This window comes from Scyliorhinus torazame, chromosome 28, assembly GCF_047496885.1.
Source record: "Scyliorhinus torazame isolate Kashiwa2021f chromosome 28, sScyTor2.1, whole genome shotgun sequence".
Lineage (NCBI taxonomy): Eukaryota > Metazoa > Chordata > Chondrichthyes > Carcharhiniformes > Scyliorhinidae > Scyliorhinus > Scyliorhinus torazame.
In genome coordinates, this window is record NC_092734.1 from 41,311,828 (window position 1) to 41,331,741 (window position 19,914).

At 50.1% G+C, this 19,914-nt stretch overlaps 1 protein-coding gene across 1 annotated transcript in view; it reads right to left on the reverse strand.

Annotated features, from left to right (window-relative positions):
* The window catches only part of lrrc20 (leucine rich repeat containing 20), a 52,254-nt gene extending 33,591 nt beyond the window's left edge, over nt 1-18,663 (reverse strand). The window contains exons 1-4 of the mRNA XM_072491876.1: nt 18,513-18,663; nt 16,794-16,903; nt 6,009-6,158; nt 2,923-3,090 (exon numbers count right to left, since the gene is read on the reverse strand). Coding sequence (XP_072347977.1) covers nt 2,923-3,090; nt 6,009-6,158; nt 16,794-16,863 — 388 coding nt within the window. The 5' untranslated portion in view covers nt 16,864-16,903; nt 18,513-18,663. The remainder of the gene's footprint in view (nt 1-2,922; nt 3,091-6,008; nt 6,159-16,793; nt 16,904-18,512) is intronic.
* Between the last annotated feature and the right edge of the window lie 1,251 nt (nt 18,664-19,914).

Below are 19,914 nucleotides of genomic sequence, written 5' to 3' on the forward strand. Positions count from 1 at the left end.
GTGTATGGGACAGTCAGGCCCAGTCTGGGTGTGTGAGATAGTCAGGCCCGGGCTGGGTGTGTGGGACAGTCAGGCCCGGGCTGAGTGTGTGGGATAGTCAGGCCCAGGCTGTGTGTGTGGGACAGTCAGGCCCAGGCTGGGTGTGTGGGACAGTCAGGCCCAGGCTGGGTGTGTGGGACAGTCAGGCCCAGGCTGGGTGTGTGGGACAGTCAGGCCCAGGCTGTGTGTGTGGGATAGTCAGGCCCAGTCTGGGTGTGTGAGATAGTCAGGCCCAGTCTGGGTGTGTGAGATAGTCAGGCCCAGGCTGGGTGTGTGGGACAGTCAGGCCCAGTCTGGGTGTGTGAGATAGTCAGGCCCAGGCTGGGTGTGTGAGATAGTCAGGCCCAGGCTGGGTGTGTGGGATAGTCAGGCCCAGGCCGGGTGTGTGGGATAGTCAGGCCCAGGCTGGGTGTGTGGGATAGTCAGGCCCAGTCTGGGTGTGTGGGATAGTCAGTCCCAGTCTGGGTGTGTGGTATAGTCAGGCCCATTCTGGGTGTGTGGTATAGTCAGGCCCAGTCTGGGTGTGTGAGATAGTCAGGCCCAGGCTGGGTTTGTGGGATAGTCAGGCCCAGGCTGGGTGTGTGGGATAGTCAGGCCCAGGCTGGGTGTGTGGGATAGTCAGGCCCAGACTGGGTGTGTGAGATAGTCAGGCCCAGACTGGGTGTGTGAGATAGTCAGGCCCAGGCTGTATGTGTGGGACAGTCAGGCCCAGGCTGGGTGTGTGAGATACTCAGGCCCAGGCTGGGTGTGTGGGATACTCAGGCCCAGGCTGGGTGTGTGGGACAGTCAGGCCCAGGCTGGGTGTGTGAGACAGTCAGGCCCAGGCTAGGTGTGTGGGCTAGTCAGGCCCAGGCTGGGTGTGTGGGACAGTCAGGCCCAGGCTGGGTGTGTGGTACAGTCAGGCCCGGGCTGGGTGTGTGGGACAGTCAGGCCCGGGCTGGGTGTGTGGGACAGTCAGGCCCAGGCTGGGTGTGTGAGACAGTCAGGCCCAGGCTGGGTGTGTGAGACAGTCAGGCCCAGTCTGGGTGTGTGGGATAGTCAGGCCCAGGCTGGGTGTGTGGGATAGTCAGGCCCAGGCCGGGTGTGTGGGATAGTCAGGCCCAGGCTGGGTGTGTGAGATACTCTGCCCCAGGTTGGGTGTGTGGGACAGTCAGGCCCAGGCTGGGTGTGTGGGATAGTCAGGCCCAGTCTGGGTGTGTGGGACAGTCAGGCCCAGGCTGGGTGTGTGGGACAGTCAGGCCTGGGCTGGGTGTGTGGGACAGTCAGGCCCAGGCTGGGTGCAAGAGTGGATAGCTGGGATTTTTGAAAGTGCTGCTGTGAGCAGGAGAATAGTTTTTCCTTCCCGGGGATGGAAGCAGGATTGGGTTGAAGAAGAGGATGTAGGTGGTGAGTCACACAAGGAAGTGAGCCTTCTCTTCGATTGATTGGATGGCGCTGGCAAGACCATGTGTGGTGGCATGGCCGAGGAGGTGGCTGTGAAATGGGCTGTGGGGTTGACATGGAGGGAGAGATTTAGGGAGGACTAGAAGGCAGTGAAGTCAGAGGAGGGAGGGCATGGCGATTTAAATCATCGTCGATTAGAGATTGTTATGTGACCAAAGCTGAAAATCATTTAATTTACAGTGCAAAAGGAGGGCATTCGGACCATCAAGTCTGCACCAGCCTCTGGAAAGAGCTCCCTATTTAAGCCCACGCCTCCACCCTATCCCCATGACCCAGTAATCCCACCCAACCTTTTTGAACACGAAGGCGCAATTTATCGTGACCAATCCACCAAACCTGCTCCTCTTTGGAGTGTGGAAGGAACCCGGAGCACCTGGAGGAAACCCACGCAGACACAGGGAGAACGTGCAAGAGTGAAATGGGGGTGGGGAAGATGGGTAGTTCAGTTACTAACTCAAAATATTGTGAAAGCTTGAGGGAGCTGGAAGTGTCTAAGAGAGGTCTACCTGGTCTACCAGGCAATCCTTCTATAACTGGGGCAGCACGGTAGCACAGTGCCACCTCTCTTCCAGGAAAGCCTACCCTGAAGAAGTACTGCTCTTCTCTCCGACAGGATTTCCGTAGGTTCCTCCCCCACTCTGTGGCCATTAGCACACATTAGCACCCGGTTTCCCTGGGTTTCTGTGGCCATTAGCACCCGGTTTCCCTGGGTTTCTGTGGCCGTTAGCACCCGGTTTCCCTGGGTTTCTGTGGCTGTGACTCATCTTTCATTCTCACTCCACAGCATAAATATTTCCCACTTTCTCTGTCCGCTTTGACGAAGGGTCATCGGACTTGAAACGTTCGCTCTTTTCTCTCCCTACAGATGCTGCCAGACCTGCTGAGATTTTCCAGCATTTTCTCTTTCGTTTCAGATTCCAGCATCGGCAATAATTTGCTTGTATCCTGTGGTTAGCGCTGTTGCTTCACAGCGCCAGTGACCCAGGTTCGATTCCCGGCTTGGGTCACTTTCTGTGCTGAGTCATGCTAAATTGCCCGTGGGGTCCAGAGGTTAGGTGGGGTTACTGGATGATGGGGAAAGGGTGGAGGCATAGGGTTAAGTAGGGTGCTCTTTAAAGGGGCGGTGTGGAGTCTTTTTTTCAAAAATTTAGAGTACCCAATTAATGTTTTCCAATGAAGGGGCGATTTAGCATGGCCAATCCACCTACCCTGCACATCTTTGGGTTGTGGGGGCGAAATCCACGCAGACACGGGGAGAATGTGCAAACTCCACACAGACAGTGACCCAGAGCCGGGATCAAACCTGGGACCTTGGTGTCGACAGGCAGCAGTGCTAACCACTACGCCGCCGTGCTGCCCCAGGGCCGGTCCAGACTCAATGGGCCGATTGGCCTCCTTCTGCTCTGTAAATTCTATGAAATTCTGACCTAAAATACTCACCAGTAATCTCATTGGCCTCCAGATTAATCAATTCCAGTGTGCTGACTTCCGTCAGTTGCTGTGGGAACTCAGAGAATTTATTCCTCGCCAGGTTAATGCTGGTCAACTGCGTCAAAACCTTCACTTCCTCAGGGAGTTGTTTCAGGGAATTACCTGCGAGGTTTAATTCTGAGGGGAAAGATTTGTGGGAATACAAGTCATAAAAATGATCTAAAGGCAAACGCATAGCAAAACCTTAAAAATCAAAAACCCCACTCCGAGAACTCCCGGTGAGCCAGGCTATCATGGTATTTGTGATGCAGTTACATTAATTCTTATTAGCTCTAGTCAAGCTCTGTTGTATTAATGTATTTACTGGAAGCGACGTCGTAAGTCCCAGTGAGGGAATCAGAGTGAGAGCAATTGTCTTGTTTGAAGAGCAAATTGTAGCCCTTACTGGGATGCTGCCTTCTGAGGGAGATATCAACGATCCTGGGGCACTTTTTTTAAAGAAGAGATGGGGGTGGTCTCCTCAAAGTCTTGACCAGTATTTATTACTCAACCAGTGTCACTCAAGACAGGTAATCCGATAATGATCTGATCAGGTACAGCACATTGCTGCTTTTGGGAACTTGCTCTGCATCATTTTGCCGTGACTATTTTAAAGTAATACCCCGCTGGTCGCACTTGCTTTGGTGTTTCAAGAGCAGGAGTCAGAATAGAGTGGCGAAGGGTTATTTCATTCATTCATTTTAACGGAAAGTAATAAACACTGCGAGACACAGGGAGCCAAACTCCAAGAACTTAACTCTTCTCCAACCCCAAATTTTCCAAATATTCCTAACCAAGTCATAAGGAAGGACGTGGAGGCTTTGGAGCGGGTGCAGAGGAGATTAACCAGGATGTTGCCTGGTATGGAGGGAAAATCTTATGAGGAAAGGCTGATGGACTTGAGGTTGTTTTCGTTGGAGAGAAGAAGGTTAAGAGGAGACTTAATAGAGGCATACAAAATGATCAGGGGGTTGGATAGGGTGGACAGCGAGAGCCTTCTCCCGCGGATGGAAATGGCTGGCACGAGGGGACATAACTTTAAACTGAGGGGTAATAGATATAGGACAGAGGTCAGAGGTAGGTTCTTTACGCAAAGAGTAGTGAGGCCGTGGAATGCCCTACCTGCTACAGTAGTGAACTCGCCAACATTGAGGGCATTTAAAAGTTTATTGGATAAACATATGGATGATAATGGCATAGTGTAGGTTAGATGGCTTTTGTTTCGGTGCAACATCGTGGGCCGAAGGGCCTGTACTGCGCTGTATCGTTCTATGTTCATGTTCTATGTTCTATAAGTCAGAAAGGGAGCACCCCCGCCCCCCCACCTCCCCCATTGGACGCCTTTTAAAAGTCAAAAGATCTTGATTCAATCTGCACTGTGTTCATTGATCTCAGAGCGGTCATTGGAGCATTACAATTGGCCTCAGTGCCAGAGGTGACAGTCTGTCAGTGTTGACATTCCTCATCGCTCTCCAGTGGTCCTGCCCTCTGAGTTGCCCATCATTTGTCATGGAGGGGGAAGGCGGGGTGAGAATTCTGTGGTCTACCACTGCCCAGCTCTGGCGTAGAGACTGGTCCCTCGGATGAGGCGCTCGAGCAGACATCAGTCACCAGCTTCAGGAGTGGAAGGAGATGGGGGGGGAGGGGGGGGGTGAATTTAATGGTGCCATTTTGGACTGTAGGCATCATTGGCATAGCTGCCAGTTATTGCCCATCCTTATTGACCCAAATAAGTGGGCAGGACAGCTGAGTACCTTTCGAGGACAGCTCAGGGTCAACTACATTGCTGCAGATTTAGGGTCATATTTAGGCCAGGCCATATAACCACAGAAGATTTCCTTCTGCAGAGGACAATGGTGAACCGGGTAGCTTTCTACAACAATCCCAATTGGTCACATTTACTCGCACCTGCTTATTAGTTCCAGACTGAATTCAGATTGTCAATCTGCCATGGTGATCTGAAGTCATATTCACAATTAATTATTAATCCAGTGTGATGGAAAGAGGCCATTCGGCCCATCGACTCTGCACCAACCCTTCAAAAGACCATCCTACCTAGGCCCAATTCCCCGCCCTGTAACCCCACCCTAAGGGATAATTTAGCACAGCCAATCCACCCAACCTGCACATCTTTAGACTGTGGGAGGAAACCGGAGCACCCGGAGGAAAACCACACACACACGGGGAGAACGTGCAGACTCCGCACAGACAGTGACCCAAGCCGGAATTGAACCCGGGTCCCTGAAGCTGTGAGGCAGCAGCGGTAACCACTATGCAACGGTGCAGTGATAGATGTAGGAAATGTTTATACATATATTTTATTATCTATCTGTTGCAGCAATACTATTAAAAATCGTGTATTAACATACAGGCAGGCGATGTGTCTGCTAGGGCTGGCAATAAAGTGTTGTAAAAGTGAGATTGTCATTAATTCCAACATGTGCTTGTTTACCTAGATGGGGTTAATTACATATTGCATATTTTTTAAGGTTCTCTGGGGTGTAGATAATTGAGGGGTTGTGCTTAGCATTAGTTAAGATGGTCATGAGACAATTAGGGGATGATGTAATTAATGGGAGGAGCCAGGTCTGTAGCAAGCGTTTCAGCTGTCGGACCTTTTAGCCTGATAAGGGCAGAAGGATTTCCAGGCTGTGCCAGAAAGGGTCTCTCCTTCCTTTTCTGAAGGAGAACTCTAAACAAGAGTGCAGCAAGTACCCCTGTGTTTGCTAACTTTATTTATAAGTGGCGTTTGGGTTTGCTTAATTGGAGATAGGTGTAAGTTAGGAGTTGAATTATATTTTAAGAATTGTTTAACTGTGAATTGTAAAGCTATTTTCTGTGATGTTAATGTGTTTAATCCTGTTATTAATAAAGTTTATTTTTGTGTAAAAGATCCCTATTGGTCAGTGGAATCGCTCCTGGGGGCAAAGTATCCTTTCGTCACAGTTTACAAACTGAAAAATTGTTGGGTTGTCATCCGGTTTCCTGATATAAATTGGGGTCTAGGCGGGGCCTGTAGCATTACTCAGTGCCGAGTGATTGGTTCCCTGGCTTACCCCGGAGCTGGTTAAAGTTGGTCATAAAATCAGCGGAGATGAATTTCAATTCATTGTTTTCCAGTGAAATGATCTGAATGTTTGCCACCACGTCCCTCATAAGCTTGAAGAGCGCCACTGGAAATGTGGTTAGTTTGCAGTTCGACAGATCTGGAAAAAATAACAAATATGGTCGGAAAACAAAGAATCAGAGTATTTTACAGACCATTCGGCCCGTCTTATGAGTGCTGTTGCTTTAGTAGGGTTGCCCCATTCATCCCAATTCCTCCACCCTTTCCTGTGTATTTTTAACTTATCACCTTCTCTTTTACAAGTTGGTCTCCATTTTGCTGCCTCCCTCTGCTTCACGTCAGTCTAAAGAAACATCCACTGAGCATGGCTCTCTCTGTTTTCACATCAGTTTCCTACCCTCGCTGTTTATTGGTTTTGACACAATCTGTCTGCATTTGATGAACAGGCCTCTGGGTGTTCCGGTAGTTAGGACATGATGTTACCAGCAGTCAGGTTCGTGTTAACTTGGGTATCACTGCTCCTTTCTTTCAATGATGGTCAACGTGCAGTATTTCAGTTTTGTGCCTCACCTGACCAATGTTTTCCGGCACCTTCCGCACCCCAAATCTTTCTATTTGGAACTTCATCAAGTAACATTTTTTTTTTTTAAAGTATGTTTGTTGAGGTTTTACATTTCAGAGAATAACTCAACGCAGTTACAAACGAATATATCGCCACGAGGAAAGGGGGAAAAAAAACGGCTCAACACTCAATGGACAGAATTAGATACCAATCCAGCCCCTCGAGAGAGCAGGGGGGAGGGGGGGGGGCGGCACAGCATGAGGCCACACCACGCAAGCCGCAATCATCACGGGAAAGCAGCATAAATTTCCCGTGCCATGATCAGACACCCACCAACGTACATCTCCGCCCACTTCAGCAATGCCAAAGGCACCAACGACCCATCACAGCCTCCTCTCTCTGGACACCAGACCCATCGGCACCCATGAAGGAGGAAGAACGGGTTCATTATACCCACCCTTAGAAAATACATAGGAATTAGGAGAAGTCGGCAATTCTACCCCTCGACCCTGTCCCGTCAGTCAATCAGATCCTGGCTGATCTCTTCCTGGTCTCAAATCCACCTCCCTACCTGTTCCCCAAATCCCTTGAACCAGTTTTCAAATCAGAAATCTTCTCCTTGAAACTATTTAATGACTCAGATTCCACCGCACTGCGGGGCAGCAAGTTCCACAAATTCACCACCCTCTGCGAGAAGTAGTTCCTCCTCATCTCAGTTCTAAATCTACCGCCTCTCAACCTATATCTGGGACCTCCCGTTCTAGATTTCCCACCTGGGGAACATTAGGTCCACGTTAACTTCATCAATCCCGCTTAGCAAACATGAAAATGTGACAACCACAGTTCGAAGGGGAGCTAAATACCTGCCACACAACCCAACTCAACCCCAGTCCAGGCCCAGGGCAGAACCAAAATCATTCAGTACAATTGTGGCGAGAGGGCTGGAAAGATGTGTGGATTAAAATCAAATCTTCAGGGTCTCCCAAAAGATAAAAAGGAAGACCTCAAACTACCAGAATGATCCCACTGGATAACATGGATCAGGACGCAAGCCGGGCCTCGTAATTCCCTGGCACCACTGAGCACCCACCAACGTAGAAGCAGACCAAGAGAATCGATACAGACAACATCCACCACATTTCCTTCATTAACATCTTAATCGTCACAAAGAATGTCAGAAAATCTGGCTCACCTTTTACTTTAAAAAAAAAAAAATTCAGAGTGTCCAATTCCTTTTTTCCAATTAAGGGGCAATTAGCGTGGCCAATCCACCTCCCCTGCACATCTTTGTGTTGTGGGGGTTAAACCCACGCAGACACGGGGAGAATGTGCAAACTCCACACGGACAGTGACCCAGAGCCGGGATCGAACCTGGGACCTCGGCGCCGTGAGGCAGCAGTGCTAACCACTGCGCCCCCGTGCCGCCCCAGTTAGAAACAGAGTTGACGTTTCAGACCTTTCATCAGACCCGGAGAACTTTACAATGGCGGCGTTGGTGGCCGAAAAGGCCGTGCACACGGCAGCAAGTGGAAGTGTGACGGGCGAAGGGGCTGCTCAGAATTGAGATTGTGGCACAAACATGGAACATTACAGCGCAGTACAGGCCCTTCGGCCCTCGATGTTGCGCCGACCTGTTAAACCACTCTAAAGCCCATCTATACTATTCCCTTATCGTCCATATGTTTATCCAATGACCATTTGAATGCCCTTAGTGTTGGCGAGTCCACTACTGTTGCAGGCAGGGAATTCCACACCCTTACTACTCTCTGAGTAAAGAACCTACCTCTGACATCTGTCTTATATCTATCTCCCCTCAATTTAAAGCTATGCCCCCTCGTGCTAGACATCACCATCCGAGGAAAAAGGCTCTCACTGTCCACCCTATCATTAGGTCATCTTGTATGCCTCAGTGAACTCGCCAACATTGAGGGCATTTAAAAGTTTATTGGATAAGCATATGGATGATAATGGCATAGTGTAGGTTAGATGGCTTTTGTTTTTTGACTTCCCATGTCGGTACAACATTGTGGGCCGAAGGGCCTGTACTGCACTGTATCGTTCTATGTTCTAATTAAATCACCTCTTAACCTTCTTCTCTCTAACGAAAACAGCCTCAAGTCCCTCAGCCTTTCCTCATAAGATCTTCCCTCCATACCAGGCAACATTCTGGTAAATCTCCTCTGCACCCGCTCCAAAGCTTCCACATCCTTCCTATAATGCGGCGACCAGAATTGCACGCAATACTCCAAATGCGGCCGCACCAGAGTTTTGTACAGCTGCAACATGACCTCATGGCTCCGAAACTCAATCCCTCTACCAATAAAAGCTAACACACCGTACGCCTTCTTAACAACCCTCTCAACCTGGGTGGCAACTTTCAGGGATCTATGTACATGGACACCGAGATCTCTCTGCTCATCCACACTGCCAAGAACCTTACCATTAGCCCAGTACTCTGTCTTCCTGTTATTCCTTCCAAAATGAATCACCTCACACTTTTCTGCATTTAGAGTAGATGTACGAGGCAAGTTTTTTTACACAGAGGGTAGTGGGTGCCTGGAACTCGCTACCGGAGGAGGTGGTGGAAGCAGGGACGATAGTGACATTTAAGGGGCATCTTGACAAATACATGAATAGGATGGGAATAGATCTGCATTAAACTGGGCCACCTCTCAGCCCAGCGCTGCAGCTTATCTATGTCCCTCTGTAACTTGTAACATCCTTCCACACTGTCCACAACTCCACCGACTTTAGTGTCATCTGCAAATTTACTCACCCATCCTTCTACGCTCTCCTCCAGCTCATTTATAAAAATGACAAACAGCAATGGCCCCAAAACAGATCCTTGTGGTACACCACTAGTAACTGGACACCAGTCTGAACATTTCCCATCAACCACCACCCTTTGTCTTCTTCCAGCTAGCCAATTTCTGATCCAAACTGCGAAACATTCTGAATAAGCACACATTTCTATTATTGTGCACTCCCTGCCCTTCATTGGCCGGGGCATTGAGTATAAGAATTGGCAAGTCATGTTGCAGCTGTATAGAACCTTAGTTAGGCCACACTTGGAATATAGTGTTCAATTCTGGTCGCCACACTACCAGAAGGATGTGGAGGCTTTAGAGAGGGTGCAGAAGAGATTTACCAGAATGTTGCCTGGAGGGCATTAGCTATGAGGAGAGGTTGGATAAACTCTGTTTGATCTCACTGGAACGACGGAGGTTGAGGGGCGACCTGATAGAGGTCTACAAGATTATAAGGGGCAGAGACAGAGTGGATAGTCAGAGGCTTTTCCCCAGGGTAGAGGGGTCAATTACTAGGGGGCATAGGTTTAAGGGGAGAGGGGCAAGGTTTAGAGTAGATGTACGAGGCAAGTTTTTTTACACAGAGGGTAGTGGGTGCCTGGAACCCGCTACCGGAGGAGGTGGTGGAAGCAGGGACGATAGTGACATTTAAGGGGCATCTTGACAAATACACGAATCGGATGGGAATAGAGGGATACGGACCCAGGAAGTGTAGAAGATTGTAGTTTAGTCGGGCAGCATGGTCGGCACGGGCTTGGAGGGCCGAAGGGCCTGTTCCTGTGCTGTACGTTTCTTTGTCCTTTATTCCCACTGTGAAATCCGAGGCAATGTCCCCATTGAGTAACTTCACCACTCCTTCACTCTCAGAGAATTTCACCTCTCTTAGTCATGATCTTGCTGTATAGCAGAGCAGCTTGGAGGGGCTGAATGGTCAGCTCCTATTCCTAATCCTTGTGTTGCTCATTCTGTGACGATCAGAGACTATTAGTTACAGCGTCAGCTGCTGTTCCTCCTAAACTGGTTTCACAAATGACAGTTGGTTGTGGAAATGGATAAGGTTTGAAGCCACGGCAGGGATCAATGTCAAGCCTCACAAATAATTGTCTGAGGTCATTTCACAGATATGAAAAGAAATTTGGCAGAGGCTAATGAAAGGGGCGGAGACCGATCGTCTGCTGGTCTGTCACAGAGTTATAGAGGGTTATCCAGTGCTGGGGAAGGTCCTTCCATCCATCAAATCCTTCCTGCGAAGTGCCATAGCCCTGCTCGATCCCTGTAGCCCAAGGAGAACATTTCCAAGGAATCCCTGCAGTGCAGAATGCCATTCGGCCCATTGATTCTGCACCGGCCCTCCGAAAGACCACCCTACCTAGGCCCACTCCCCCGCCCTATCCCTGTAACCACTTAACCTGCACTGTGGGAGGAAACCGGAGCACCCGGAGGAAACCCACGCACACACGGGGAGGATGTGCAGACTCCGCACAGACAGTGACCCAAGCCGGGAATCAAACCCGGGACCCTGGCGCTGCGAGGCAGCCGTGCTAACCACTGTGACGCCTCAAGATGACACTAAAGGGATGAGGGGAATGCAGTCCGAGGCGCCACTGGAAAACACTCCAGGAAAACACTCACCTCTTTCCACTCCCTCTCTTCTTGCCTCTGTTTTAAAGCATTGTGCTCAAATTATTTAATTTCACCTTCGCTCCTGAGTTATAGTTACTCCGTCCCACAATATTACCCTGGACCATTACCTTCCTTTGATCCGATCATTTACAAAACACAAGCTCGGACGTGTCTCGTCACAAATTCCGCAATGACTTTCACTGTCCTGCACTTTGACCCTTGGCCCGTCACAATAGGGAACAGGTTTTCCGGAACAGTAACTTGTGTTTGCTGCGGACTGGACTGGTTCCTTAGATTTGACACAGTCACGGCAAGGGAAGAGTGCATCACCTAGAGCTTCTATCTCCTCACTGGCTTCTCCCAGGAGGAAAGCCATCGTGGGCCATGGGGAGCGGAGAGTAGGAACAGGAAACAGAGAGAGAGGGACAACAGCTGGAGCGAGAGGAAGAGGGTCAAGGGGAAACTCAAAAACAGCAAAAAGCCAAATGGAAAGCAATGAAAATACTGGGGAAGGGGGCAGTACGGAATAAAATCTGGAACAATAGAAACCATCTGTTTTCAACTGTGGAGAATGTTGTACTGAGGTCCCATTCAGTGTTGTGCATTGTCACTGGACTAACAATCCAGATACCCAGGCTCTGGGGATCCGGGTTCGAATCCCCGCCACGCAGATGGTGGAATTTGAATTTTTCTTAAATTCTAAATTCTAAAGACGACCATGAAAGCTGCCCTTTCACCAGAAATGAGCTTGACTGTTAACTGCCCCCTCAAAGGAAATCTGGGATGGGCAATAGGCGCTGGCCCAGTCGGTGATGCCAATACCAAGGAATGTAGACTTGTCTTTGATACCATCAAGTAACATTCCGCCCTGACTCTCCAAGGGAGAAAGAAAGGGAGAATCAGTTCCAATTGGGCTTTGAGCCTCTCCAAGCTGTTTCTAAGCATCTCCTGGCAACTGGGTGTTGTGACTAGACACGGTTCGCTTGCTAAAACATGACGAGAATGAACACACTGAGGTCAGCACATTTCTCTGTTAGGTGATAGATTTCCACCGCCAATGATACAGGGTGCCAGGGCAGGGAGGCACAGCTGCCTCACAGCGCCAGGGACCCGGGTTCAAAACCAGCCTCGGGTGACTGTGTGGAGTCTGCACTTTCTCCCCGTGTCTGCGTGGGTTTCCTCCGGGTGCTCCGGTTTCCTCCCTTGGACACCTAACCAAAGATGTGCAGGTTAGGTGGATTGGCCACGATAAATTACCCTTAGTGTCCAAAATTGCCCTTAGTGTTGGGTGGGGTTGCTGGGTTATGGGGATGGGGTGGCGGTGTTGACCTTGGGTAGGGTGCTCTTTCCAAGAGCCGGTGCAGACTCGATGGGCCGAATGGCCTCCTTCAGCACTGTAAATTCTATGATTCAAACAGGCCCTTCGGCCCTTCAAGCCTGCGCCGATCCAGATCCTCTATCTAAAACTGTCGCCTATTTTTTTTTCTTTAGTATCTTTAAACTTTGCCCACGGACCTTAAACCTATGGCCCCTGGTGACTGACCCCCTCCACCCTGGGAAAGAGTGCCTGCCCATCCACTCTATCCACGCCCCTCATAATCTTGTAGACCTCTATCAGGTCACCCAACCTCCGTCGTTCTAACGAAAACAGCCCAAGTCTATTCAGCCACCACATAGCTAACATCCTCCAGACCAGGCAACATCCTGGTAAACCTTCACTGCACTCTGTCCAAAGCCTCCACATCCTTCTGGTAGAGTGGCAACCAGAATTGTGCGCAATATTCCAAGTGCGGCCTGACCAAGGTTTCTATACAACTACAAAGAACAAAGGGAACAACGAAAAGTACAGCACAGAAACAGGCCCTTTGGCCTTCCAAGCCTGCACCGATCCCGTATCCTTTCTAGACCAACCGCCTGTGTCCTTCTATACCCCGTCTGTTCATATGCCTATCCAGATAAGTCTTAAAGGTCGTGAACGTACCTGCCTCAACCACCTCAATTGGCAGTACATTGGTTGAGGCAAATACATTAGCGGGGGACACGTGAAACTGTAGCATGACTTGCCAGTTTTTATACTCGATGCCCCGTCCAATGAAGGCAAGCATTCAAAGAACAAAGAACAAAGAAATGTACAGCACAGGAACAGGCCCTTCGGCCCTCCAAGCCCGTGCCGACCATGCTGCCCGACTAAACTACAATCTTCTACACTGCCTGGGTCCGTATCCCTCTATTCCCATCCTATTCATGTATTTGTCAAGATGCCCCTTAAATGTCCCTATCGTCCCTGCTTCCACCACCTCCTCCGGTAGCGAGTTCCAGGCACCCACTACCCTCTGCGTAAAAAACTTGCCTCGTACATCTACTCTAAACCTTGCCCCTCTCACCTTAAACCTATGCCCCCTAGTAATTGACCCCTCTACCCTGGGGAAAAGCCTCTGACTATCCACTCTGTCTATGCTCCTCATAATTTTGTAGACCTTTATCAGGTCTCCCCTCAACCTCCTTCGTTCCAGTGAGAACAAACTGAGTTTATTCAACGGCTCTTCATAGCTAATGCCCTCCATACCATGCAACATTCTGGTAAATCTCTTCTGCACCCTCTCTAAAGCCTCCACGTCCTTCTGGTAGTGTGGTGACCAGAATTGAACACTATACTCCAAGTGTGGCCTAACTAAGGTTCTATACAGCTGCAACATGACTTGCCAATTCTTATACTCAATGCCCCGGCCAATGAAGGCAAGCATGCCTTATGCCTTCTTGACTACCTTCTCCACCTGTGTTGCCCCTTTCAGTGACCTGTGGACCTGTACTCCTAGATCTCTTTGACTTTCAATACTCTTGAGGGTTCTACCATTCACTGTATATTCCCTACCTGCATTAGACCTTCCAAAATGCATGTCCGGATTAAACTGCATCTGCCATCTCTCCGCCCAAGTCTCCAAACGATCTAAATCCTGTTGCATCCTCTGACAGTCCTCATCGCTATCCGCATTTCCACTAACCTTTGTGTCGTCTGCAAACTTACTAATCAGACCAGTTACATTTTCCTCCAAATCATTACTACAAACAGCAAAGGTCCCAGCACTGATCCCTGCGGAACACCACTGGTCACAGCCCTCCAATTAGAAAAGCATCCTTCCATTGCTACTCTCTCTGCCTTCTATGACCTAGCCAGTTCTGTATCCACCTTGCCAGTTCACCCCTGATCCCGTGTGACTTCACCTTTTGTACTAGTCTACCATGAGGGACCTTGTCAAAGGCCTTACTGATGTCCATATAGACAACATCCACTGCCCTACCTGCATCAATCATCTTAGTGACCTCCTCGAAAAACTCTTATCAAGTTAGTGAGACACAACCTCCCCTTCACAAAACCGTGCTGCCTCTCACTAATACGTCCATTTGCTTCCAAATGGGAGTAGATCCTGTCTCGAAGAATTCTCTCCAGTAATTTCCCTACCACTGAAGTAAGGCTCACCGGCCTGTAGTTCCCTGGATTATCCTTGCTACTCTTCTTAAACAGAGGAACAACACTGGCTATTCTCCAGTCCTCCGGGACATCCCCTGAAGACAGTGAGGATCCAAAGATTTCTGTCAAGGCCTCAGCAATTTCCTCTCCAGCCTCCTTCAGTATTCTGGGGTAGATCCCATCAGGCCCTGGGGACTTATCTACCTTAATATTTTTTAAGACACCCAACACCTCGTCTTTTTGGATCTCAATGTGACCCAGGCTATCTACACACCCTTCTCCAGACTCAACATCTACCAATTTCTTCTCTTTGGTGAATACTGATGCAAAGTATTCATTTAGTACCTCGCCCATTTCCTCTGGCTCCACACATAGATTCCCTTGCCTATCCTTCAGTGGGCCAACCCTTTCCCTGGCTACCCTCTTGCTTTTTATGTACGTGTAAAAAGCCTTGGGATTTTCCTTAACCCTATTTGCCAATGACTTTTCGTGACCCCTTCTAGCCCTCCTGACTCCTTGCTTAAGTTCCTTCCTACTTTCCTTATATTCCACGCAGGCTTCGTCTTTTCCCAGCCTTTTAGCCCTGACAAATGCCTCCTTTTTCTTTTTGACGAGGCCTACAATATCTCTCGTTATCCAAGGTTCCCGGAAATTGCCGTATTTATCCTTCTTCCTCACAGGAACATGTCGGTCCTGAATTCCTTTCAACTGGCACTTGAAAGCCTCCCACATGTCAGATGTTGATTTGCCCTCAAACATCCGCCCCCAATCCTCGGACCACTCTTATCCTTGTCCACCAGTACTTTAAAACTTACTGAATTGTGGTCACTGTTACCGAAATGCTCCCCTACTGAAACATCTACCACCTGGCCGGGCTCATTCCCCAATACCAGGTCCAGTACACCCCCTTCCCTAGTTGGACTGTCTACATATTGTTTTAAGAAGCCCTCCTGGATGCTCCTTACAAACTCTGCCCCGTCTAAGCCCCTGGCACTAAGTGAGTCCCAGTCAATATTGGGGAAGTTGAAGTCTCCCATCACCACAACCCTGTTGCTTTTACTCTTTTCCAAAATCTGAAGTAGCTCTTTCACAGAGTTGTTGGGCCCAAAGGCCTCCTTCTGCACGGTAAGAATTCTAGGTTATGATTCTTTTTTAAAATAAATTTAGAGTACCCAATTTTGTTTCCCAATTAAGGGGCAATTTAGCGCGGCCAATCCACCTCCCCTGCACATCTTTGGGTTGTGGGGCTGAGACCCACACAGACACGGGGAGAATGTGCAAACTCCACACGGATAGTGACCCGGGATCGAACCCGGGTCCTCAGCACTGTGAGGCAGCAGTGCTAACCAATGCGCTGCCGTGCTGCCCTCTGCTTCTATGATTCTAACTCCAACAATGATAGTGACCACCAGCACTGAACCCCTTCTTCTTTGTCCTTTGAGTTGAAAGTGACCGGATTCATCATCTGGAGGGGGTCTTGTGGTGCTCCTGTGGGTATGGAGATGATGACTTCGACTGACCTAGGACAGGATTGCAGAGAATTGAGTTTGGAGGAATCCCGGAATGGGAATTTCCACTCCTGCTCTTTTCTCTCTGAGAGGTGCTTACTTTCGAACAACGCTTTTTTAATGTGGTTGCGCCAGGTGCAGCCATCCTGGTCGAGCAGCCCCCAGGATTCAAGGTCAAAAATCCCGAGTGAAGTCTTCAGAGTTCCCTCTGGCCACCGTGAGAGTGCACCCCAGCTCTCTGTCAAACTTCCCATGCTCCATGCCTGGCATTTTGTCCTGATATATGGGGCGGGAGAGCGGGATTCTCCCATTCGGCAGCAGAGTGTCCACACCGTCGGACATTTTTCCCCAGAGGGTGGTGAGGGTCTGGGACGCGCTGCCTGGGAGGGTGGGGGAGGCGGGTCTGGGACGCGCTGCCTGGGAGGGTGGGGGAGGCGGGTTACCTCACATCCTTTACAAAGTACCTGGATGAGCGCTGGGCACGGCCTAACACTCCAGGCTGTGGGCCCAGTGCTGGTGGATGGGGTGAGGTGGGCAGGTCGGGGGTTTTTCATGCAGCGGGCAGGCTCGATGGGCCGAAGGGCCTCCTGCTGTGCTGTAAATTGTGCGATTCTATGATTCACAAAACCTAACCCGTCCATTGTGAGAATTAAAAAGCTGGAAAATGGAAACTGATCTTATCCTGGATCCTGAGCAGAATGTGAGCTTCGGGCCCGAGCTGCCACTCACTGAGAGCACCCCCACCACCCTCCTCGCCCCACACCCAAATCCCCAGAGACCCTGAACTCCAGCCCAGGGAGCTTACCGAGGGAGTCCCTGCCCTCCTCCACGGTCTCATTGACTATCCGAGCGACTCTTGCTGCATCCTTCGCCATCGTCTCCACAACACACGGTCTTCAATGGGCCGGAGCAGATCTGAAAGAGAAAATCACGCCCTTAAACAAAGCCGAATCCAGCAGCGAATTCTGTGCCCGACAGATTTCGGGTGTTGGGGCTGAGAATGAAACATTCCGTGTGTGTGTGTGTGTGGCCCCCCCCTCCCCCCCGTGTTGGACAAAGCACAGACGTACAGTTAAATATGGGGGTTAGAATTTCAACGTTGCCAACACTCGCCCCAAACCCTAACCAGCCCCCGCCCCCCTCCCCGGGCGGGTCCTGAGGTGGAGGGGGGGGATGTGAAATTGCATTGACGGAATTCCCTCCGAGTTTCCATCTGCCCCGACCTGGTGACGATATTACGCGGGAAGGGAAGGGTCTCAAGTGGGAAGATCACCCTTGCCCCCTTAATGCTCTCAATGGCCATTTAATGGGGTCTTCCATCGAGTCTGATACTTCAAGCTGGCGGACGAGTGCGGCTCTGTGCGGATGGAGACGGAAATAAAACAATTCCATTTCAGACACAAAAGGGCAGAGGTCACCTCCACCAGGAGGCCCTACTGACTGGAGACGACCTCCAATTAAGGCCCATTCCCACACAGTGTTCCCAGCTCAGCCAATCTCTCGCCCATTCCCACACGGTGTTCCCCAGTTTTGAGATCAGCTAACGGCCTTGCACATAAACCTTGTCCAGTGTGTTTACAACTCCAGACCACACAAGGCTTCCTATAGCCCACTTGCCACTTCCACAGAGAAAGCAGGATCTCTGAATTCACATCAAGGTGGACATAAATGATCCCACAACACTATTTAGAAGTAGAGCGGTGGGGGGGGGGGGGGGGGGGGGGGGGGGTACCTCCAAGGTCCTGCTCAATTTATAATCCTTCATCCAAACATCACTAAGACGTCCGATCTGGTTATCTTGCTCGCTGCTGTTTCTGGGACGTTGCTCTGCGCAAACTTGTTTCCCACAAGTGACAGCACTTCCAGCAAGGGGCTGGTTTAGCACACTGGGCTAAATCGCTGGCTTTGAAAGCAGACCAAGGCAGGCCAGCAGCACGGTTCAATTCCCGTACCAGCCTCCCCGAACAGGCGCCGGAATGTGGCGACTAGGGGCTTTTCACAGTAACTTCATTGAAGCCAACTTGTGACAATAAGCGATTTTCATTTCATTTCAAAAAGTAAATTGCTTTGGGATGCCCAGAGATTGTGAAAGGCGCTATAGAAATGCAAGTCATTCATTATTCCTGGTAATCAATTCTATTATGACACAAAGTGGGGGAGGGTGTCAGGTCTCGGCTGCTGAAAACTGTCCCACAATGTCCATTAATGTACTCAATAAACTGCTAGCTCGGAATGTCCAGTCCCTGCCTTGTTACCGCACAGATCTTACCCCAAGTCTCTCAGGACTGTGGGTTAAAGAGCAAGAGCAGTGGGACTCACTGGGCTGCATACTTACCCACCAAGACAGGGGCGGGGGTGATATTTAACGGTGCTCGCCTCGCAGTCTCTGAGAGCAGCCAAACATAGAGCTCCTCCTCTTAAGAATGTCTGCTGTTGAATTAAATAATGCTCTCACTTGCCGTAGAATTGATAGAAAGCACCTCAAGGCTGTGTGAATGGGAACTTTGTTCAAGTCTGTACTTACCGGTTTGAAGTCTAAAGGAAATTAAGGAGAGTGAAACAGCGAAGCATTAGCCTCCTCCATTGAAACAAGATGCCAAGTCACACAGCTGACTCCTCCCACTGCAAGCACATCTTTATCGGGCAAACTTGCTGAACCAGTAAAATCAGCTTCCAGTCACGTGGAATCGCCCCACCAAACAGAACGTACAGAATAATCCCACGCTGACTAAAAGCCTTTCACTAGCTGACTGCTTTGCAATGACATTTGTCCCTGCTCCCAGTTCACAGCCCCAGGGTTGTGGGCAGGTCAGGGGAAGGCTGATACACGCCAGGGCAGCAGTGGACATACGGACAAAACAAACAAGGAGCAGGCGTGGTCCATTCAGCCCCTCGAGCCTCCTCTGCCGTCGAATAAGATTGCGGGCGAACTGATACTAACACTGGCTAGCGACCAGGGCACGGAGAGTTGGCATAAATGTTTCAGTTTGGCGCGATGTAAAGAGTGGTTTGTACAGGGGTCAGTGTTGCCAACTCGGCTGTTTACAGCTCCTCATCGGGATGAAGGGATTAAGGGGATTGTTGCTGAATTTGCTGCTGACAAAGATGGGAAAGTGCGTTGTGAAGAGGACGTACGGAGGCCACAAACGGTCATAGAAAGGTTACGCGAGTGGACAAAGATCTGGCAAATGGGAGTATAATGTGTGAAAATGTGAAATTGTCCATTTTGGCAGGAAGAATAAAAACGATTATTATCTCAGTGGTGCGAGCGTGCAGAGCTCTGAGACGCAGAGGGATCTGGGTGGCCTAGTGCATGAATCACAAAAGGCTGGTGTCTGGGCGCAGCACGTCATGAGGAATGTTATTGCCTATTGTGAGGGGAATTGGTCACACAGTAGGGAAGTCCTGCTCCAGTTGTACAGGGGGTGGTGTCCAATACTGGTCACCTTATTTCAGGAAGATTGTAAATGAGCTGGAAGCCGTTCAGAGGATGTTTACCAAACGAATATCAGGAATGGGTGGACAGGGTGAGGAAAGGGTGTGTACACTGGGAGAGGGGTGTACGGTATCTGTACACTGGGTAAGGATGTGTACGGTGTGTGTACAGTGGGTGAGGGGGTGGACACTGGGTGAGGGGCTGGACACTGGGTGAAGGGAGTGGACACTGGGTGAGGGCTGGACACTGGGTGAAGGGAGTGGACACTGGGTGAGGGAGTCGGCACTGGGTGAGGGGGGTCAGGGTGAGGGAGTGGACACTGGGTGAGGGGGGTCAGGGTGAGGGAGTGGACACTGGGTGAGGGGGGTCAGGGTGAGGGAGTGGACACTGGATGAGGGGGGTCAGGGTGAGGGAGTGGACACTGGGTGAGGGGGGTCAGGGTGAGGGAGTGGACACTGGGTGAGGGGGGTCAGGGTGAGGGAGTGGACAC